Raw genomic sequence first — 20722 nt, 5'->3', positions numbered from 1 at the left:
TATCTAATTTTGACTTTTTTTGTTTGTTTGTTTGAGAAATTCCAATTCCAGGATGCTACTGTAACAAATTTTTCATGTCACGTTCAATGCTAGTGGGTATCAACATTATTTTTTGCAGCAAATAGTTTAGTTGTTTGGTTTTAGTCAGTGAGATGCTTGACTTTTGTGGGAGATGGGCAGAGATATCATGACCACATCATTCTCCAGTATCCGGAACAAAAACTGTGATGCTCTGCCTGGGCATCAATCATTCTGGAAATTTTAAAAGAAACAGGAACGTCACCTTTCCTCATGCTCCCTCCCAGCTGCATTCCACCCACTCCTGCTAAAGCTGCCGTGGAAGCTGCTGAAGCTCTTTAGGAAATGCTCTAAATTTTTTTTCATTTATCCAGAGACACATTTTCAGAGCCTTTTTTTTTTTTTAAGTGTGAAAAAAAAATGTTTGATTTTGGGCCGTTCTAAAACAATGGCTGTTTCCTTATTGTATTATAATCATTTAGTATGTGTTATTTTATGAGATTCCCCCACAAACAGCTTCTCACCAGGAGAAAACGGCACCCTCGTTCTTCGATATCTGTGCAGCAATCCTGCTGGATAGCAGGCGATCCACCAGGATGGTAGCGTCCTGAATGTACATCTCAGCTTGTGAACCACCTACCCTTTGAAATCTCCTCTCCGCACCCTCTGGGCAGAGCTGACACCCCAGCCTAACACATGGCAGTAACAGTGGCTGCCTGCACTCACAGGTGCATTTTCCAACATGGAGCTGGGGTTTTGGTTCTGGTGCCCCAAAAAGCATTGACATTTTTCCCCCAGTCCTCCTCCCACCCTTCAGGACCCTCCCCAGCTGCCTGCGGCTGTGTGACGTGGAGGAGAAGGCACTGGTGAATTCCTTCATCCAGGCCCAGCACGGGCAAACCACGGCAGGGTGATTCTTACTGTCTGGCTTCCTCAGCAGGGGTCTCTTTTTCAAGGGTCTCTCCTGGGTGCTGAGCAAGTCCCTACAGGTGACGTGCCACTGAAGGCCTGCAGGCTGCTGGAGAAGCCTTGCGGAGGAGCCAGTGGGATTTTCGAGATAGAGCTGAGTGTTTGCTCCTCTTTCTGGGGCTGCAGTCATGCCCTGCCCTAGTGTCAAACGTTGCCTGTGAGGGGAAGCTGGTACAAAAGAAGTCACTGGATAGCAAAACAAATGTTAATTGTGTAAGCTAAACAAGCCCCAGTGCGCAGAGCTGTCACAGACTGCTGCTGAATGTCCCTGCTGCTACATCTCACTCCTTTCTGCTGCCAGACCCTCCCGTAAGAAGAGTTCGGCTACCTACGGATGTCAAAATTTGCCAGGGTTTTCATCTTTTCTGCTGTGCCCAAGGGGCCAGTGGCAAAGGAGGCTGACAGGGGTTTCATCCAGCTTTAACGCCACGTGGACTGGTAGTGTTCTGCCGACGATGCTAAAGGGGGAGTCAAGTCATCACAACATGTAACTTCTCACTCAGCTTCCTTATGCTTCCCTTCCCCCCCCCCCCCGACAAGCTACTTAACAGCAGTCATCTTTGGTTTCCTTGTTTTTGTGTTAGAGACAGAAATATCCGTGCCACGTTTCCATGCCTACTCACATGTGCAGAGTTTGCTCTGCGATGCTGAGATGAGAAATCAAAGGACAGGGCTGCTAGCACAGGGACAGAGCAGCCCTCCTTCTGTCCCCTCGCTTTGCCCTGCGTCCCGTCCCCCCGGAGGACAATTGCTCAGAAAGGGAGGTCAATGCGAACCTAAGGGCAAGATAACCAAAAAGTTCGTGTTTCTTACAGTCCTTAATGATGTTCGACGAACGTGAAAACGTTACCATAGAAACTAGCTTAACAAAGGTGTGATATCTGCCATTTCCAAGGGTCAGACAAGGCTCCCGCCTCTGCCAGCAAAGTTTATTAGAGGAAGGGATGGCTTTACAACGGCTTCACGGGTCAGGCAGCTATCTGAAGATCCACAGCCCGGTAATTAGATGTTTGCCTGACGTCACTCAGATAGGACATCCACTGTTGCCAGCTCCTTCTGTTTTAAGTAACCAGTATAAATTTAAGACACAGTTAGCTGAAGATTCTCCAGGAAACTCTGGAATTGAATATAGCACAAACCGAACCTCCAAAATCAATTATTTCCTATTGCTTTGCTGCAGGCTATTTTAGAACAGAAAAGATATGATGTGGACATTCAAGATGTAATTCATCACTTCTGCTAGATACTGAGCAAACAGGACATTCTATCTTTCAGCAGTTTGACTATGAACCTGCTCTCATGGTGAAAAGACGTATTCCCATGGAGCGTGCTGCTGAATTCCAACCAGAGTTTACAGCAGGCAATTTATTCTTCATAGAAAAATAATTCCTCCCCTATTCTATCCCCATTCTTTTCTTCCTAGAATGATATTAAATCAAACATCATTAAAAGAGAGAGAGAGAGGAGGCATTTGGCAGTCAAGATTGAGACATTTCCTCGGGTACTCCAACCCCAGCAGTGGCTACAAGACGGCAGCAGGGACACAGCCCCCTGTAGCACCAAAGCGAGCATAGCCCTGCAGGGAGCCTTCGGGGGCAGAGGTGCTACATGCACGGTGTGTGGGTGTGTGATGCCTGGGGATGGGCAGCTTGCTGAGGAAAGCCTGGATGAGACAAATTTGAAAGTCTAGGAAATTAGACTTACAAGGAGAAATCGAAGGATGCGTGGTGGTTTGGAGGAGTGATGTAGGAAGGGTCTTCGGGTATGGGTAGCTCTAAGCAGGAAGGGGCTATCTGGTTGGGAGGGGGTTGCAAGAAGGGTGAGGAGCAATGGTTTTAATTTGCACATGGCAAAATTTAGATTTGGCTTTAGGGGTGAGATTCATCTAAGCAAAGGTAGATTCTGACTGTGTAAATACACCACCTATGCTTCCCACATATCAGTGGAAATAAGCAGTGTCTTAACAGAGCACACATAACCTCACCCTAAAGCAGACATGTAGGAGAGTGATTCCGCAGCCCCTCATGCTTCTCACCCAAAGCGATGCAAAACAGCCTGCACTTGCAGGCTGGTCCCTGCTCTCACATCCTTTAACTGCACGCCTGTGGATCTGCCGTGTATGTGGGAACCGGTGCTGGGGGCTGCTCACCCCGTTTGTCCTAATTTGCTAGGATAAAGAGCAGGGTGAGCTGCTACATCCAATTAGTGCCATGACCACAAGCCTTTAGCAGTAGTAACACATCCTTGTGAGGGCTAATGACTGTGTTAGAAAGGCTGCGTGCTTACGCAGGACATAAGCAGCCCTGTGTCCTGCCATTGGGTGATGGGAACTAGCTCTGGGCCACTTCTCAGGAGGACAAGGGGGAGGAAGGCAAAAGGAGCATCACCCTGGTGAGGAGCAGGTTTTTCTCTTGCCTTTGAAGCTGACTGCCTGGCACAGGTGTCTGTACGGCATCGTGGTTTTGGAGGTGTGGGGAATTGGTGTGTGATGGCCATGTGTTAAATAACGCCATGCAAAATTGTAGCTTAGGTTGTCAGAGGGTGTAAATTAAATGACTGCATTGCTCAGAACAATACCTTCCCTTCATCATATTGAGTTCTGAGCCACAGACACTCCTTTTCTTTTTTTGCGTAATTCTCTATTCTGTTACTGCCCATGTGAAAGGCTGGCAGCAAAATGTTGTTGCCACAGTGAGCTCACATACACACACTTATCCGCTCCTTTTCCTTATTCCTTTTATAATGTCTGTTACAAAAAAGCAGGGATACTTGTAAGGGCTAATGGCAGGCAGTAATAAGGGTGCACATTCACACATTATTGTTGTCTTTAGAGAAAAAAGTAAATTGCAACAGCTGCATCACGAGGAAAGGAAATATCTCTCTGGCCACAGCAAATGGAAAGCGCTGCCCTGTGCACAACTCTGCTCGAAGTCACAGAGCTCTGAAGGGCTAAAGGTTGGTTTTAATGATCTCTTGATGAAATGTAATGAAGGGTACATTTACAGCCCAAGAAAGTCCAACCTCGTAGCACACTTTCCTTACAGAAGCAGTCTGAACGTTGAGCTGTGGATAAACCGCCCAGCCTCTGAAACTCGGGAAGGCTTCTGTGTATTTTATCAGATACAATATATAAAAACCAACCAAAAGAAGCAGGCAGGGTCGGTATGCAGTAGTCAGGTCAGCACACTGCTGGTTGTAAAACACGGCTAACATGTGTTACAGCACCAGCAGAAGCATTAAATCAATACATGAGAAGATAAGGCATTACCAGGAGGCAAGCAGCTATAGAAAACTTCTGGTTTAATTGTATTTCTGCACCTCTGTAACCTATTAGGGGTGAGTAAATATGCCAGAATAGAGGCCTAATGATAACTTGCTCCAGTGCTCCTGTAACGTTTTCCACCTTCAGGATGAAGCCGTCCGAGACACATAGGTAAATATTAACCCTGCTCCACAGCTGACTTATTTATGAGCAATCAGCAGGCAGGCCGTGCAGGTGGGCTGCAGAGATGAATTTGTAGCTCAGCCACGGGGAGTCGCTGGGCTCGTCTGCACCTGGGAGTCACTTCGTGCACCACTGGGCCTTCTTCAGCCTGAGGATGGGGAGTCTGTGGCCAGCCCTTCTTTTGGAAGAGCTTTCTTGTCTTTGCCTGAGAAAAATAAAAAAATAATAAAAAAAATGGTCCCGATCTCATCTTCCCTGGCGTAAATCAGGAGAACGATGCTGAAACCACTGGGGTGACTGCATCAGGGCCAGAGAGTCTACACGGGAATCAATTCCTTATTATTTATTGATCACTCAGAGGATCCCATTCTTGCCGTGCTATGGAGTCAACCAGAGGAGAAAGGACATTTCATTAAAGAAATAAATGCTTGGCGCAGACTGTTCTGGAGGCTGAGACAGCCAAGCAGATGATTTATGGCCATGTTTAACAGATTTCATGATAGGCTAATAGCACTGTGACAGACTTACAACATCTATCATTTCCTAAATCACTATAAACCATTAAAAAGTGGGTCTTTAAAGACAAATAGGCGATACTTTCTGGACGCCGGCTTATTGGCATAACCACCCGTGCTGTTCTGGCAGGACACGGCTCTGCTTCCAGTAGGGGAATTGCCGGCACCGTGACTCGGTTGGCAGGCAAAAGCACACACACGCTGAGGTAATAAAGCTGATTTGGTAAGCCTACTTAGCCTGTGCTTATTTAGATGTTAATGGTGCTTTATGGCACTGTGCAATAACAGGATGGCTGGCGAATGTGCATTTGCAAACCACTTCTGCTATCTTACTTGCCAGAGAGTCGTTCTTGTTCATTAAATGGGCCAGTATTTGATGGCACCATTAGGCGGTGTGATTATATCATAAATTGCATTACTGCAAAAGCAAATCCCCAGCTCTGAAGAACAAACATGGATGTGCCCCATAAATACCCATATTTCTGAGAGTCTGTGTCCCCTAAGAGTACAGGTTGTATTTGGTCCCGTTCTTCTCCAACATACTTTAAGAGAAATCATGCACTTTAGTTGTAGTGGCGTGCCTAAACTTTGTGTTTGCTCCTTTCAACTTTGTGAATTATTTACACCAAAAATTAATCACTATGGAGAGTCTTGATGAGGTTGAATAGAGAACAACTGTTTGGACTAAAGGAACAAATCCTTCCATCTTCAGTTTTCCCATCTGAAAAGCTTATTTTAGCCTCAAGAGCCAGGTCAGGGACATGATGTGACCAGAAACCAGTTGTTATAAAAGGTGGTAAAGGATGGAGTCAGAGATGAGGTGAGGTCAGACAGAGCAGATGGGAATGAAATCATGCAGGTGGGAGCCAAGGGGATCAATGCAGGAGCAGCATGCAGCACCAAACAGCAGGAAGCAAGCCAACGACCAGGAGCCAGGACCTGCAGCACATCTGCAGCCCAGAGCTGTGCCAAGGGGCCAAGCAAAAGCCCACCAGGGCTGAGAGGCAGCCCAGCAGCCCCTGAGGACAGCCTAGGACTTGGGGACCGACTGCAGCCTTGCTGCTTGGGACCCACAGTATGCGCTCAAGGGGACCCTGTTTTTTTGGATAGTCAAAGTTCTTTGGAGCAAGTGAAGCAGGGAGCCATATGGAGAGCACCAGGCACAGCATCGTCTGTGGAAGGGTGGAAGCTGGAGGGGTGCAGCAGAGCCAAAACCTCTGGAGTTGTTCAGTGACTGTGAGCACGTGTGGTGCCAAGAGACGGGCACACTGCTGGGGCCGGGGCCTTGCATGGTGACTTATTTTATTTTAATTATTTTATTTTATTTTATTTTATTTTATTTTATTTTAGTATGCAGATGGTAATCTGATTACAACTTTGGCCTTTAGGACAAGGTGCAGCTTGTATTTTAAATGCCATTCCCTGTATATCGCACATATAAGCATAACCTTATTAGACACTATGTCTGCTTATTAATGAAGCATAAGTATCCATGCACAGAGACCATAACCAAATGCACTGCTGGATTAAAATACCAGTCGTGTTAGTGCTAATCACGCAGACCTTTGAGCATGAGCAGCTCTCACATAACAGCTTTAGAGTGAAGTTGCAGTACTGGCCAGGAATGGATTCTTCTGTGAGCACAACAGCGGTAGCTGCTTTATTTTGTCATCTTCCAACAGGAGCTTGGAGAGAAGAAAATTCAGAATACACAATGAGATACACGGCAGGAGCATTCCCTTATCCAAAACTAGTCTGCACAAACTATTCTGATACATGGGTCAGTGAAAAGAGGGAACTGTAATTTTGTGGTGGGCGCTAGAAGCCAAATTGCCAATGGGGAAAAATAAACTTAGGGCAGGAATTGTGAAACCTTGAAAATGCAAGAAATGTGCAATATTCAAACCGCCAATGTCAACAGTTGCCCTTCAGCCATTACTTCTGGATTCCATTAGGGTACAAACTTAATTCAATTGCTTGACCTAAAGGTGCAAACAACGGCAGAATATCTTACTTAGTAAACATGGTTTGTAAAATATGTGGCTGCTACTAGCAAATAAGGTAATGAAGACTTTGCTAAATGACCTTGTTTTAGTGATGGATATTTGTTAAACACCTGTGGAGCTTCCTGGGCATCTACCTTCAAGAGTAGAGAAGAACAAAAGACAAGAAAGCATTACTGAGCACATGGAAGGTGACAGCAGCCAGATTAGTTCTCGGTACCTCTATAGACCAGTCCAAGCACACAGTGATTTTGCTCCCACCAACAGCCAAGCTGGCAGAATAGCGTCGTGGGATCTCCTACCAGTGAGCAACCACAAGAGGAAAGCAGATTCACCCCTCGGATTCACCCCAGCCGTTTTGTCCACGGACGTGGTGCAGCCACGGCTGCAGGGTTCTGCCCCCCAAGTGGCACGGAGGTTACCTCATCACCACCATGGTGACTCCTGCCTCTCCAGAGGTGCCAGGGAGATGGCTTGGCTATTTCAGCTCAGTCTGGTCGACCTGCACATGCTGTGGTGCTGGGGTAAGTCAACACGCAGTATTTATGGAATGCAGAGCTGTTGTGCTGTATTTTCCATCAGAAGTGCTCCTCATGTGATCTCTTCTTTCAGGTTCTTTAAGTAATGCAAAATTCTACAGCAGTATAGAAACTCACACCCCTCAACACATTTATTTGTTAAATTCATCAAATGCTGAAACTTGAAAATGCATCAAATCCAACAATGATGAAAGCTTAAATTAAAAACAGAGGAGCTGATAACGCTCAGACTGTGACTGCTCAGTGTTTTGTATCTGATGAATAAAGATCCATTTCTTAAAATCATTGCAGCACGAGGACTTATTTTTTTTTGTGAAGTTATGTGTTCCACACATTACAACAGGCAGTGTAAGGAAACCTTCAGCACCCTCTGTTCTTGTGCTAGCTCCAAGCCTAGAAGGATTAGCATTGCCTGTAGCAATGCTCACATATTACATGGCTGCCTAGATAACCACGACCATAAGCTAGCTGAGCAAAAACAGGCAGTACGGCAGGAAAGAAAGGCAAGAAAATGAAGATAAGCCAAAGGAGAAAACATTTGGAGTTTTATTAAACCCTAATATTCAAGATGGACTTATAGATAGATAAAATATGCTTCCATCATCAAGGAACTCAAAATTGTAGTTTGAAAATATTTTATGCACATTCTCATGAATATTTGGTTTCATCATGAATATGGGATTGGAAGAAATTAGGAAGTAGCTAAGCATAACTATTATCTGGCAAGTAATAGCAGACAACATATGCTTGGGAACTTGCTGTGAATGCTTTCTGTTGCTACAGCCAACCTGTAGTCCTCCACACTGAGGATTTGGGTATTTTATATAATTATAATATATATTTTATGTATTATATGAATATATATTATTTTATATAGCACAGATATGCATTAACTCTTTCATGTTTTCCAGTTTACCAGCTCTCTGAATATCATAGTCAGAATGATTTAACTGGGATTTTAAGCAGTTTTTATTTATTTCTTTATTTTTGTCAGAAATGTCACTAACTTCCATGTTATTCATCAGCATAGATTGTTTGCTACCTTTTTTATATGCCAGAAGAAAGACAGCAATAGAGACAATTTGATAGTCATGAAGATACTAAAAATAGTGCAGTTATCAGCTGAATCATAGACGATCTGATGAAATTAATTTGGAAATTTTCAAAAAGTGGTCATATTACTGTCACTATGGTAAAAGCCTTTCCAGCTAGAGTTACACTGGGGTTGTTCTCATGGCAATCAGCAGGAGTTGCATGCGCAGCAATGGTTCTTTTTTATTTTTAAAGAACTAGTTCATTCAGAGTTTATGCTTCAGGGTTTTTATTTTTCTTACACTGGCAAAGCTACTGATGCCTGCTTCGCTGTACTCTGCACATGTAAGAAAACAGATTAGCCAATGTTGTTTTCTTTCTGTACTTCGTTTGTAGGAGGAGAGTAAATCTCCGTGACCCATTCCACCCACGGTACTTCAGTTAGCATTGGGCAGCACCATTATCAATCTCACTGTCTGAATTCAGGGAACTCTAAATTGTCACAGGCATGAAATATTCCAGACGTAGGAGGAAAATGAGAGTTTCCTTCTTCTGTCTCAACTCAGCATGGGCTGCTGCCTGTGAGTGTTATGATGGCAATCTCAAGGGGAGAGGATATGAGTCTCCATTTCAGAACTGAAGATAAATAAGTGACATTCTGGAGGATTACTTTTGTCATGGGCAATCCACTCTCACTCTGGGGTAGCTATAGCAAAGCCTATGGAGTTACATTTTATATGCGTGACAAAGAAGCTTTCCCAAGGTAGTATATATTCATAGTCAAACTCTGAAAAATATAATAAAGCAAACCAAAAAGGTCTGGAAAACTGTCTGTGTACATTAAAGACATCACTACATAGAATCATAGAATCATCTAGGTTGGAAAAGACCTTCAAGATCACCAAGTCCAACCAGCAACCTGACCTACTGAGTCCTACCACTAAACCACGTCCCTTAGTGCCACATCCACACTTCTCTTAAACACCTGCAGGGATGGGGGCTCCACCACTTCCCTGGGCAGCCTGTTCCAATTCCTGACCATCCTCTTCAGGAAGAAATTCTTCAAAATGCCCAATCTAAACCCACCCTGGCACAACCTCAGAACATTGTCTTGTGTCCTATCAGTTGTCTCACCTAAGAAAAGAGACTGACACCCTCCTCACTGCGTGGTAGAGAGCAATAAGGTCTTCCCTCAGCTTCCTCTTCTCCAGTCTAAAAAGCCCCAGTTCCCTCAGTCAATCCTCATATGCCTTGTTTTCTAGTCTCTTCACCAGCTTTGTTGTTCTTCTCTGTAAACATTGAGCAAGTCACTTGTAGTGAAGGGCACAAAACTGAACACAGTACTTGAGGTGCAGTCTCACCAGTGCCTAGTACAGAGGGACCGAGGGTGCACTCAACCTCCTCATCCAGATCATTGATATGTCAGTGTCTAACAAAACTGGCCATGGGACTGAGCCCTGGGTGATGTCCCAGGTGACCGTCTGCCCCCGTGTTTAACTCCACTCACAACATTTGGGCCCTGCCATCCAGCCAGTTCTTCACCCAGTGAACCATATGCCTGTCCAAGCCATGAGCAGCCAGTTTCGCCAGGAGAATGCTGTGGGAAATTGTTTAAATCCAGGTACAAAGATCCAGGTACTGCACAGACACTCCTGAATAGCTCATTTATAGATCTTTTTATCTCAAAATGACCTTCAGGACAATGCCTCCTTCATTTACCAGACTGTGAATGTGCTTTCCCTTTGCAGCATTTTGGACCTATGAGGAAATCATAGCTGTGGACAGACTGCAGCCAGCCGAGGGCAAAAGGAATGAGAGGTCTGCTGGCCATGGTCCTCTCCAGAAAGTGTGACCTGTACAGGTGTATTAGTTCTTGTGCAAATCTGCTGCCTGCATGGACCTGCTGTAAATAGCCACTGTATTTGTTCTTCGAGGAGAGAGGGAAATGTCATGCATGGCTGGAGATGAGCTCATAGGAATAAGGCCTCTGTCTTCATGTTCCTACCCCCTAAATGATCCTACAGCTCAAGAATGGTAATTGGGCCACTGTGAGAAATCCTCAGGGAAAAGACAGGCAAGGCTACATTGGACACACCGTGAGGTATCATGCCCCAAAAGTGGGTTTCTCTGGGTCAAGAAAATGAGGTGACCTGACATTGTTAAGTGTTTTACATGTCCTGGAGGAAATGTAAAAATCTCAAGAATTCATAGTATGTGTTGCCTGCAGAAAGTAGTTTCCAGTTTCCATTTAGAAGCAGCTACATTGCTGGCATAATTAGGAACAGCTCACATTCCCCAGAGAAAATGTGATGAAACAAGTAGTGCAGGAAAAGAAATGAAATAGCCCTGTGATTAAATCTCCACCAGCTACCTCCACACCAATTTTTTCATATATTCACCTCCTAGAAAGTATTTCTTACACCTTGGGGGATTCTTTCATATGCTTTTGGATTAATGAGAATCTCTTTCAGTAACATTCATCACTTAGTAATGATTTGTTTTTAATATATCGGCTCACAGCAGCACCTTTCAATGGGAAAAGCATTTCCAGAGTACAGCTATTGCCTGGCTAAATTGTGGACAAAATTGTGTGGAATACCTTAATTTAACAACTGGAGGCTCAAACTATGCCCTTCAATGAGATAAAGAACAGAGGAGGAATAAAATCATGTACACATTTTGCATTTTTATTGTTCTTTGCATGCTCAAAATGCCATATGGGATTTAGCTCACTAATCCTTTCACTACCAGTATGAGAAGGGTAAATATTGTTTCCTCTACAGATAGAGAAACAGAGACACAGACAGACTTGCTGATTGCAGAAGGCTTGAGCACTCACAGACTCCAGCATTAAATGTATGTATTTATCATCTCATAAAAGGCAAGCTGCAGCGAGTTGTCCTGGCCACTGAGTCATTTACCAATAAAGCCAGAATGCTGCTAGACCAGCACTTGAAAAAAAAATCTGCCAGGGCCCTCTGCTCATACACCTCTCCCATGTGCCATCATCCAGGCATGGGCCTTCTGTTCTGCAGGATTCAGTCTGAAACTGTAAAGTGATGCTTGTGACCTGGCACTTGCATACCTGAGCTGCATGCAGCTTTTCCCGCTGGTCCATTTCTAAGTGAGATCACTGCTTCTCCAGCTGTGCAGAGCTTCCCCAAGGTGGGAGACACCTACCCTTGGTTAGAGCAGAGAGCAGAATGAGACACGTCCTGTCCTGTCGTTGCACTCAAGGGGAGGTGGGAAAGGTGGCATGTCAGGGCTCCCACGCCTCATCAGAAGGGGTTTTTGGCAGGTGTGTGAGTGGGGGGTTACTCAGAGGCAGGACTTAGAGGAATTAAAGTGGAAGGAAACTCTTCATATGGGGTGCATTTCTCACCTACCTGAAAAAGACAAAATAACTTAGGGTCCCTGCTCACTGTCTGGAACAGAAGTGTGGAAGGAGGCCCGAGACCTCCTTGCCCAAAGGCTGGTGAGGGAGATATCCTAGCACTTGAGTTTTGCCCCGAACACAAAGTTTCCTGTTTGTTTGTGGATTGTAGGTGTTACAGACCAAAGGCATGAAATATATGGTTTGAATGGGTGAGTAGGAGAGTGAAAAAGTAGAAGAAATTGTCAGTGAAGTTTCCTAGAATGTTTTTATAGCTTGATAATATAAGACACACTTGTGGGAAAGACAGGTGAGAAATCTGAAGCCAGAAAATGTCAACAAAGATATAAACATGGTAGGGAAAGTGAGATGGGAAGAGGAAGTAGTAAATAAGGAGCAAATCTTCAGAATGATTAATTTTCAATGACAGAAGAAAAAGTAGAGTGAAGCTTAGGAGATAATTACTATAGGGAAAAGAAATGAAGACTATGCAGTCTTTGGAATGTTTGAGTGAGAAGATACTGGCAATATAGATCATCAGTATGCTATAAACAGCACACCAGCATGTCATCTTGTCAACAGCAGTGGTCCAGCCTGGGAAATACAGTCACACCAGCACTACTTCAACTCAGGTGAAAAGCTTTAATACAATTCTGTTGAACATTCTCGTGCTGGACAATGAGAAACGTATGTCTGACGTGGATCAAAGCAAGATATGATGGAAGAAACATACACATTCAATAAAAAAGGTGTTTAGCATGTTTTCCTTATGGCATCAAGGAACATCTGAAGAAAATTAGACTGGAAAGTACATGCAGGAGAGTGCCTTCCATTTTGTTGTATGGTTTCCAGCAATATGTACAGTGATTTCTTTCTTCCTTTTACTTATGACATGGTGGTTCCACCCCTAATTTTTCTTTAGCCTCCCATTTCTTCCCAGGCTCCTATTTTCTTTTGCCATCATTTCGGGCCAAAATGGCAGTCAATTATTCAGGCACAGCACTGAAAATTTTGATAGAATATGAACAATGGAATCGAGTTTTTAATTCATCTTATGTCAGCTTTTCGCTCTCAATCACTGTCTTTTACCCAGTTGGTATTTCTCTACTTCTTTGCAAAATGTGCTGGCACATTTACTCACTTTTTTAATGCTTCTTCTATTTCTTTGTTTCCTTTATTCTTCAGTGTTCTTCTGTATCTCCATTTTAACCACTTCATGTTGCTTAGCAACACCCAGAATGACACCAGCAAGGTAAGGTCCCACTGCTTCTAGCAAGTGTCACCTTACAAGGAACAAAAACATAATTTAACTTCACACTCCCCAGGAATGCACTTGTTCAGAACAGCATTGATCTAGAATTCATTTCATTAATTGGGTGTTTTTCTTGGGAAGCTAAGAACCACTCAAACACAGAGAAACATCGAGAGCTTCACAAGATATTTGGATCTTCCAGTTTTGCTCTGGCATTGGTAATTTGGTGAGACAATAGCAAAGCTAAAATAAGAGGTAAGGTTTTAGAGTCTGGCTTTCCCACCACGCAGATCCACAGACTCCTCTGTTTGTTATATTGATGATCAAGCAACTGGATGATATTTGGATTGTGAGATTTAGTCTGGCCACAAATTTAATTAAACACGATCCAGACATTTCTTGTAAACATCTTTAATATCCCAAATTTTATTCCAGGCTGCATTCTCCCTTGGCATAATGGAATAGAAACAAAACAAACAGGCTAAGCTACATTTTTTAAAATTTGCTATTGTTTTGAACATCTTATTTAACCAAAATTATTATGAAAGAGGGACGAGAAGTATAGCTCTTCATCTGTCACAAGTTGTGATTGATTCCTAATCATGGAAGAGAATGCCAGAATTAGAATATGACTACAAAAATAGGAGTAAAGAAATATCTTTTTTCCCCACAAAATCACTTTTACAAGGTAAAATACTTGTCTGCATTTCTGATCTTCCTTGAAATGTTCTAGTTTTGAGGTAAAAATGGAAAATATTTTTATTTATTTAAAGCATACTTTTAAACATCAGTTATTGATTTAAAAGATTTTTTATGTTTTGAAATCTGAATACAATTGGGATTTGATGTTTATGCATCTCCCCATAATCATTGAAATGTTTTTTGTTGTTTGTTGTTTTGGTTTGGTTTTAAATCAAGGCCTTTCCCTGAAATATGTTGAAGAAAAGTGATATTTATTCAGTAAAATTCTGTGAAAAATAATTGCTATTTTCAAACTAGCTTCAGAAAGAAGCTAATTTCCCAACTAGCAAAGCTCTACATTGTACCAAGAAATCCTGGCTGCGGACTTGCAAGCTATGCGTATAAAAACAGACAGGAACAACAAGGCACTACCTATTCTTCTATCTAGATACACATCTTTAAAATAGATTCTCTGATCTTTAGTCATAGAAAACTTCAATTAACTTAACTATTTGATTTCACTGGGCTGTTGTGCAGCCCCTGGGATCATGCAATGTCAGCCCTGGAGACACTTTTATTCAACAAGCTGAGGTCACAATGAATAATACTTACTCAGCCAAGTAAGGCATTTAATTAAATTTTTGAGGGCCTGGTTCAGTAGCCCTTACTCATACTGAGTAATATTTACTGCACAAATAGTACTGTTGTTGCAGCGTGTATTAATCATCGAAAGAACCCATGAACTAAGCCCTGAATAAATGACTATTCTCATGTTTACTCAAGTATGGTGATTTTGCCTCAAATATCCACATACATATAGAAACTGCTTGATTACTAATAACCTACTGAACCATAATATACTCACATAATATATAATTACTCTTGTACTACATTTTTATATTTTTATTACAGGAATGCATGTGGAACCAAGTAACAGCAAAACTGTATCTGTGCTAAAACTGCATATTCATCTGTTTGCTTCTGCTTCTAATGTGTCTATAAAACATAACTAAGCAAAAACATGAGAAAAAGAAAGCCAGTTCTGAGGTTTGAACATCGAACAAAAAATTGCACTGGTCTAACAGTGGTATACAAGCCTAGCACCTTCTCATGCTGAAGCTCTCTCAGTGGGAGTTTCTGGTTCTTGGGATGAAAAAATAAAATAAAAAATCTAAGCCAGTTGAATTACATAAAAAGGAAATTGAGAAATTACCTGTTTCTAGGTATCCCTTATTTTCCAACAAGCACGTGCACATAAATAAATCCAGGATAACTTACCAGAGAACACGTTCAAACACACAGTTAGCAAAGAAAAGCCAGTATTACTTGTTCAGTGTTATTTGATTCTCAGCACCTCTTCCCCCTTTTTGTTTTGACCTTCTTTTGTACACGGTAAGTCCTCCGTATGTATGTGTACATATGTACATACATACCCTCCCTGAGTATATGAAGGAGTACATATGGATGACTAATCCTGGTCTGATGCTGACCCTGCTACCAACTGGTTTTAAAAATAAATCCAAAGGAATAGAAATGGCTAAGAATCACTCTCTCTCTCTCTTTCACACACACACTGTAAAAATACAATAGAGCTCCACTGCCAGTGAAAGAGAAAATAAATACAGACACTTTGGTGTCTGGAATCAGAATCTAAAACCGGCTTGTATGGAGTTGCATCATTTCACTCTGAGCTTGAATCTTCTGGGTTTAATTTAGCCCAAATCCTCATGGATGTGGGGGAAAGTTGCATGAGAAAGGACACTACCTTTTGTCACCCAAAATTATCAGTTACATAGAGCCGCAGTAGCAGCCACGGCTTGGGAAGCAGGGTTACTGATGTTAAAGCAGACGTGACAGTGCCCGAGGAAGGCGGTTGGTCTGTACAGCACCCTTCCACAGTGACCGCTCCAGCCCGTGGCAGCTGAGAGGCACTTCCCCGTGCATCTGGGCCACCGAGAATCCAGAATAGCTGTGGGTGCCAAACCGTGTACCTCTCTTCTTCACAGGAGCAACCCTGCTGCCGCCTCACCGAAACCCGAGGGCTGGGAGACGCCAGGCTAAACCCTGCACAGGAGGCAGCCTCTGTGCCCTCCACTGTGCCGTGAAGTCCTTTCTGCGGGGCAGAAACGCTGACTGTCCTCTCTCTGTGAAGGGGATGTGCTCACCCCTTCTGTGATTATCTACAGAAACACCTTCCTTTAACTGGGAAGTGCTCTTTGCACTTTGCATCTGAGATCAGCACTCCCTGATCACAGTGCAGTTTTTGTATTCTGGACAAGATTTGCCTTTTGGGTTTTTCTTTCCTTTAGCAGCAAAATATCCCGAATACGGCATTGCCTACTTACATGGTTTGTATTCAAGCTGATGTTGGTAGAAGTTTGAAGACACACTCCAAACCGTGTTGTACCAGTTTTAGGGTTCTTGGTAGGCGTCTGAGAATGGCAAATAAAAATCCTTTAATAACTGAAGCTGCCTGCTTCTGACCACAACATCATTCCCTTGCTTATGCTGGTGCAATTAAAACAAACAAAACAAAACAAAACAAACAAACAACAAAACACACACACACACACACACAACAGCACATCACTGGTGAAATTAGGATAACCTAAAACAAGATTACAACCCTCAGCACAGGCACAGACGCCCTGGACCCCAGGGAATACTATGCACCACACACTACAGAAGCAGCAAAACTTCAGCATGAGTTAACTCTCTGCCTAAATGCACCTCGTTAACCAGAAACGCTCTCCTGGCGTGGCAACCCTTCTGAAGGTTATCTCATACGCAGAGCATCTTTCTTCAGGGAGGGTGTTAACATCGCCTTTATGTTCCTCGGTAGCCTTGCCTTTCAGTATGAAAGGGCTTCCCCCTCACACGGGGCATTGTAGGCAAATAATAGCTCTCTAGCACGTTGTGTTTCAATGCAAAACAATTCTCACAAGGAGGAAATAACAATCAGCTTCTCATGTCGGGGAAAGAAAAGCAGGGCTCAGCAAGCGAAGCACACAGGGTAACGTGCCTTTCAGATCAACAGGTCAAATGCGTATTTCTCGTATTTCTCGTGGTGACTGGATTCTCCTTCCCGAAAACAACCCAATGCAACATTTACTCAAGTGAACGCCCGTTACGACCAACAAGAGAAAGAGTGGATGTAGTGGTAGCCCAGTAACATGGGAGATTTTAAAATCTTGATTTAATTTATTTATGCTGTTTACCAATCTGTTTCTGTCTGTGTTTTCTTCTAGACAGTATACACATAGAGCATGCATTTTTTTATTTGGTTCTCAAATTAAAAAAAAAAAAAGAATAAGAAAAAAGTCCTTGAGCTACAGAATCCTAAAAATTTAATCTTTCCAGACCTTTCATCCAGTCATTTCCACCAAAACATGGGGAAGAAAACATTACAAATACACCATATTAGCTTCCAAGTGAGTTCATGTGTTCCTAACAAATAAAATACATTGATGTTGACAAAGGAATGAGAATTCCTATTGCAAACCTTTCTCACTTAGCTTACATTTTGGTTTCAGAAAATTCAGCTGGACTAATAGTGTCTAAGGCAAAAGAAACAACTTATAAGGCTAAAGAGTTGTAAGTATACACTGAACGGTATTTCAGGCTACGCAACTGTCTGCTTCGACAGGAAAGAAGAAATCTTGCAAACCTTTCTTTCTTGCACACTTGCACAGTGGTGGCTGTAATCTAGCTGTGGACCTGCAGTTCCTCCCCTCTCTCCATCCCACAGGCAACCTGTGAGCAGCCCTATGGACTTGTAGATGAAAAAGCGGTCATCTACAAATCTTCAACAAATATGCTGGGGCTGAGCCGGTTTTGAGGAATGTTCTTGTGGAAGTCAGAAACCCGCCACTGTGCTCCTTTCAATACGTCTCAAAGAGCAGGCCTGATCTTCCCAGGATCAGAGCCACCCGACCACAAACCGACAAGAAAGCCATAGTCCTGGAGCTGTGCTAAGCAAACACCTTTTGAGGCTATCCAGCGCAGACGTTCTGCATCCCACCTCACCCCATCCCAGGTAGGCATACAGACATAAATCTACTGCAAGGGTAGGACAAACACCATTTGGGAAGGGTCTGGCATTCCCTTTTTCCACCAACAAGCCCAGTAACATCCTCTCGCAGGGAAAGATGAGCTTTGTGGCCAGCTTGGAGATGGGGAGGTCGGCTGAAACCTCCTGTCCAGCCTGGCAGAAACAGACCCACAAAAGGCTACGGAGGCTCCAGAAAGAAAACCTCTGTATTAAAAGCCAAGTAACGTGGAGCTACAATAATAATTACACACTATCTCAACAGTGTACAGTGTAAAAGGTTCGTTAAAGTTCAACTTCAGCAATTACAATATACAGACTGTTTCAGTTCTAGATCCTGCCAAAAAGAGAGACTTATTTTGGTAAATAAAGAAAAAACTCGCTCGGACTGTATTCATATACAAAAAAGCTGCTGACTACAACGAATGCGGTTGAACGGGAGGGTCTTTTATTTTCCACGTTGTTTTTTTTTTGGGGGGGGAGGGGGGGCTTTTTTTTTCTTTCTTTTTTACTAAAAGGTTCATTTAAAACGGGTATTAAAGGTAGAAAACGAGCGCACAGGATCTGGTCGCCTCCGGCGGCGGGGCCGAAGGGCGCGGAGGAGCCGCTCCCCTCAAGCGGGGGCCGTTGGCGCCCAACGGCCGGCCGGTCGGTGCCCAACGGCCGGTGCCCAACGGCCGTTCGCGCCCAACGGTCACTCGCGCCCCGCAGCACACCTTTAAGACGCTTTAAAACATAAAAAACACGGCGGGGGCAGCGCGACACGGCCGGGCCCGGCGGGAGGCGGCCGCCCGAGCCCCTCGGCAGCACACGACGAGGGAGAGAAGGGGACGCCGGGCGAGGCTACTTGGCGGCGGCGGCGGCGGCGGCGGTGCTGGTGCTCCGTCGCTGCTCCATGCCGTTGGGCAGGAAGCCGGCGATGATGGGCACCGGCCAGATGAGGGCGGCCACGCTCCACACGATGATGACCAGAGTCATGAAACAAGCCACCAGGGTGGACTCGATGGGCTTACGGTTCATCCGCCAGCCCGGTTCCCCCTTCAGCTCCTCCAGGCTGAAATCCAGGCAGCAGAAATTCAGCGGCTCACCCTGCAGCCAGTACTGGCCGGGCTCCGCCGCCGGCGGGTAGGAGAGCGACGACGACGACGAGGAGGAGGATGAGGAGGATGAAGAGGAGGATGAAGAGGAGGCGGCAGGGGGCTGAGGCGCGGCGCCCCGCAGCCGCCCGACCCTCCTGCCCCGCACCCAGCTGCAGCCCACGCAGAGGCGCAAGTCCTGCTGGGCGCCGCCGGCCGCCAGCCCCAGGTGCTCGATGAGCAGCGGCGGCCCCACGCGGTGGAAGGCGGCGGAGAAGAAGGCCCGCCCGTGGCTGTTGGTGGAGAAGAGCAGGAGGTCGCACTGGATGCCCAGCGGGCGGCTCCAGCGCACCAGCAGCGAGCTCAGCATCTGCCGCTGCACGCTGATATTGCAGTGCGGGTCCTCGGCGGGCTGCGGCTGCCCCTGCGGCTGGGGCCGCTGCTGCTGCTGCTGCTGCTGCTGCCCGGAGGAGGTGGGAGCAGAAGGGAAAGGCTCTTGGCTAGCGGCAGCCGGCGTGCCCGGGCTGGTGGTGCTGCCTTCCTCCTTGCTCGCTGCCCCGTCGAGGTCCATCTCGAGGCCGGCCAAGGAGCGGGAGGAGAGGTTGGCGGGGGGCAAGAAGAGCTCTTGCTCCTGCTCCTCCTGCCCGCCGGCAGCCGCCGAGGGGCTCCAGCCCTGGCAGGGTGGCAGGCAGGCGGCCAGCAGTGCCGGGAGGAGCAGCGGCAGCATGGCATTGACTTAGAGCCGGAGAGGAGGGCGAGGAGGAGGAGGAGCGGGAGGCTGCATGGCGCTGCCGGCTGCCATCTGGGAAGAGCAGCACACCGCTCTCGCCGACAGAGAGAGCGAGACGGAGAGGGAAGGAGGGTGGGGGCAGGCGAGGGGGTGGGAGCGGGGCTGGGGCTGCCTCGGCGGCGGGGCGAGCGAGCCGGGAGCCTCGGTGACGGCAGCGGCTCCCCCTCCCCGCCTCCTCCGCCCCCGGCCCGGCACAGCCCGGCCCGGCAGCTCCTGGAGCCCTGCCCCGGGAGGGAGGGGGGGCGGGCAAGCAGCTCCTGCTGACCCCGAGGGCGGCCCCCTCCCGAGCCCCCCGCTCCGCCTCCGCCCCCGCGGCACGGGGGGATTGCGGTGGGCGCCCCGTCACCGCCGGGAGGGAGCCCGGCCCGCCGCCTCGCCTGGCCCCGAGGGAAAGAGGCTGTGGGGGACCGCGGGTGGGAAGGAGTCGCAGCTAGGAATCGACCTTACACACTTTTCGACCCTATAGGGAAGGTGCGTGGGGGGAGAAACGCGGAGTGAGGGGTTTTTTCCTGTCAGACACAGCGCAGTGTCTGCGCCCCTCCCGGGGCGCCCTGCGGGTCCGGGCTCACCCCCGCCGCCGGGCTGAGGCGCGCTCCCGGAATCACATCCCCCCGTCTGGCACCATCGCTCCCCGTAGCAAAGGCTTAAACATGGGAGCTTGTCGCAAGCAGCGCGGAGCTACCAAGCGCGTTAGCTGTGAGACTCCTATGAATTTTTCAACAGGCTGCTTTATAATCTGGAGAGTTTGTAACCAAGCTAGGTACCCCCGCTTGTTTCGCGGCTGTGCTGGCTGTATTACTCTTGACACAGCCTGAGGCTGGCTGTGCTGCAGCTCGACACTCGGAGCCTTGGGAAGGTACACAACTGATAGGACACAAATGTTGAACGTTTCTTAGCCTGTACCTTGGGCAGAGGGTGGGCTAGAGTTACATTTTCCTGGCAAGTATCCAGGACTGTGAGTCTTTGCTTTTGCAGCCTTTG

General features: G+C 46.0%; 1 protein-coding gene across 1 annotated transcript; it reads right to left on the bottom strand.

Moving 5' to 3' along the window:
- Window positions 1–17151: 17151 nt before the first annotated feature.
- Window positions 17152–19857, bottom strand: TMEM158 (transmembrane protein 158). Its single transcript, XM_035318745.1, has one exon. The coding sequence runs from the start codon at window positions 19676–19678 to the stop codon at window positions 18719–18721; it is 960 nt and encodes a 319-aa protein (XP_035174636.1). The 5' UTR covers window positions 19679–19857; the 3' UTR covers window positions 17152–18718.
- Window positions 19858–20722: the final 865 nt, after the last annotated feature.

This window comes from Oxyura jamaicensis, chromosome 2 (genome assembly GCF_011077185.1).
Source record: "Oxyura jamaicensis isolate SHBP4307 breed ruddy duck chromosome 2, BPBGC_Ojam_1.0, whole genome shotgun sequence".
Classification (NCBI taxonomy): Eukaryota; Metazoa; Chordata; class Aves; order Anseriformes; family Anatidae; genus Oxyura; species Oxyura jamaicensis.
Note: the sequence above shows the minus strand (reverse complement) of the source record. Positions and strands in the feature narration are given on the sequence as shown.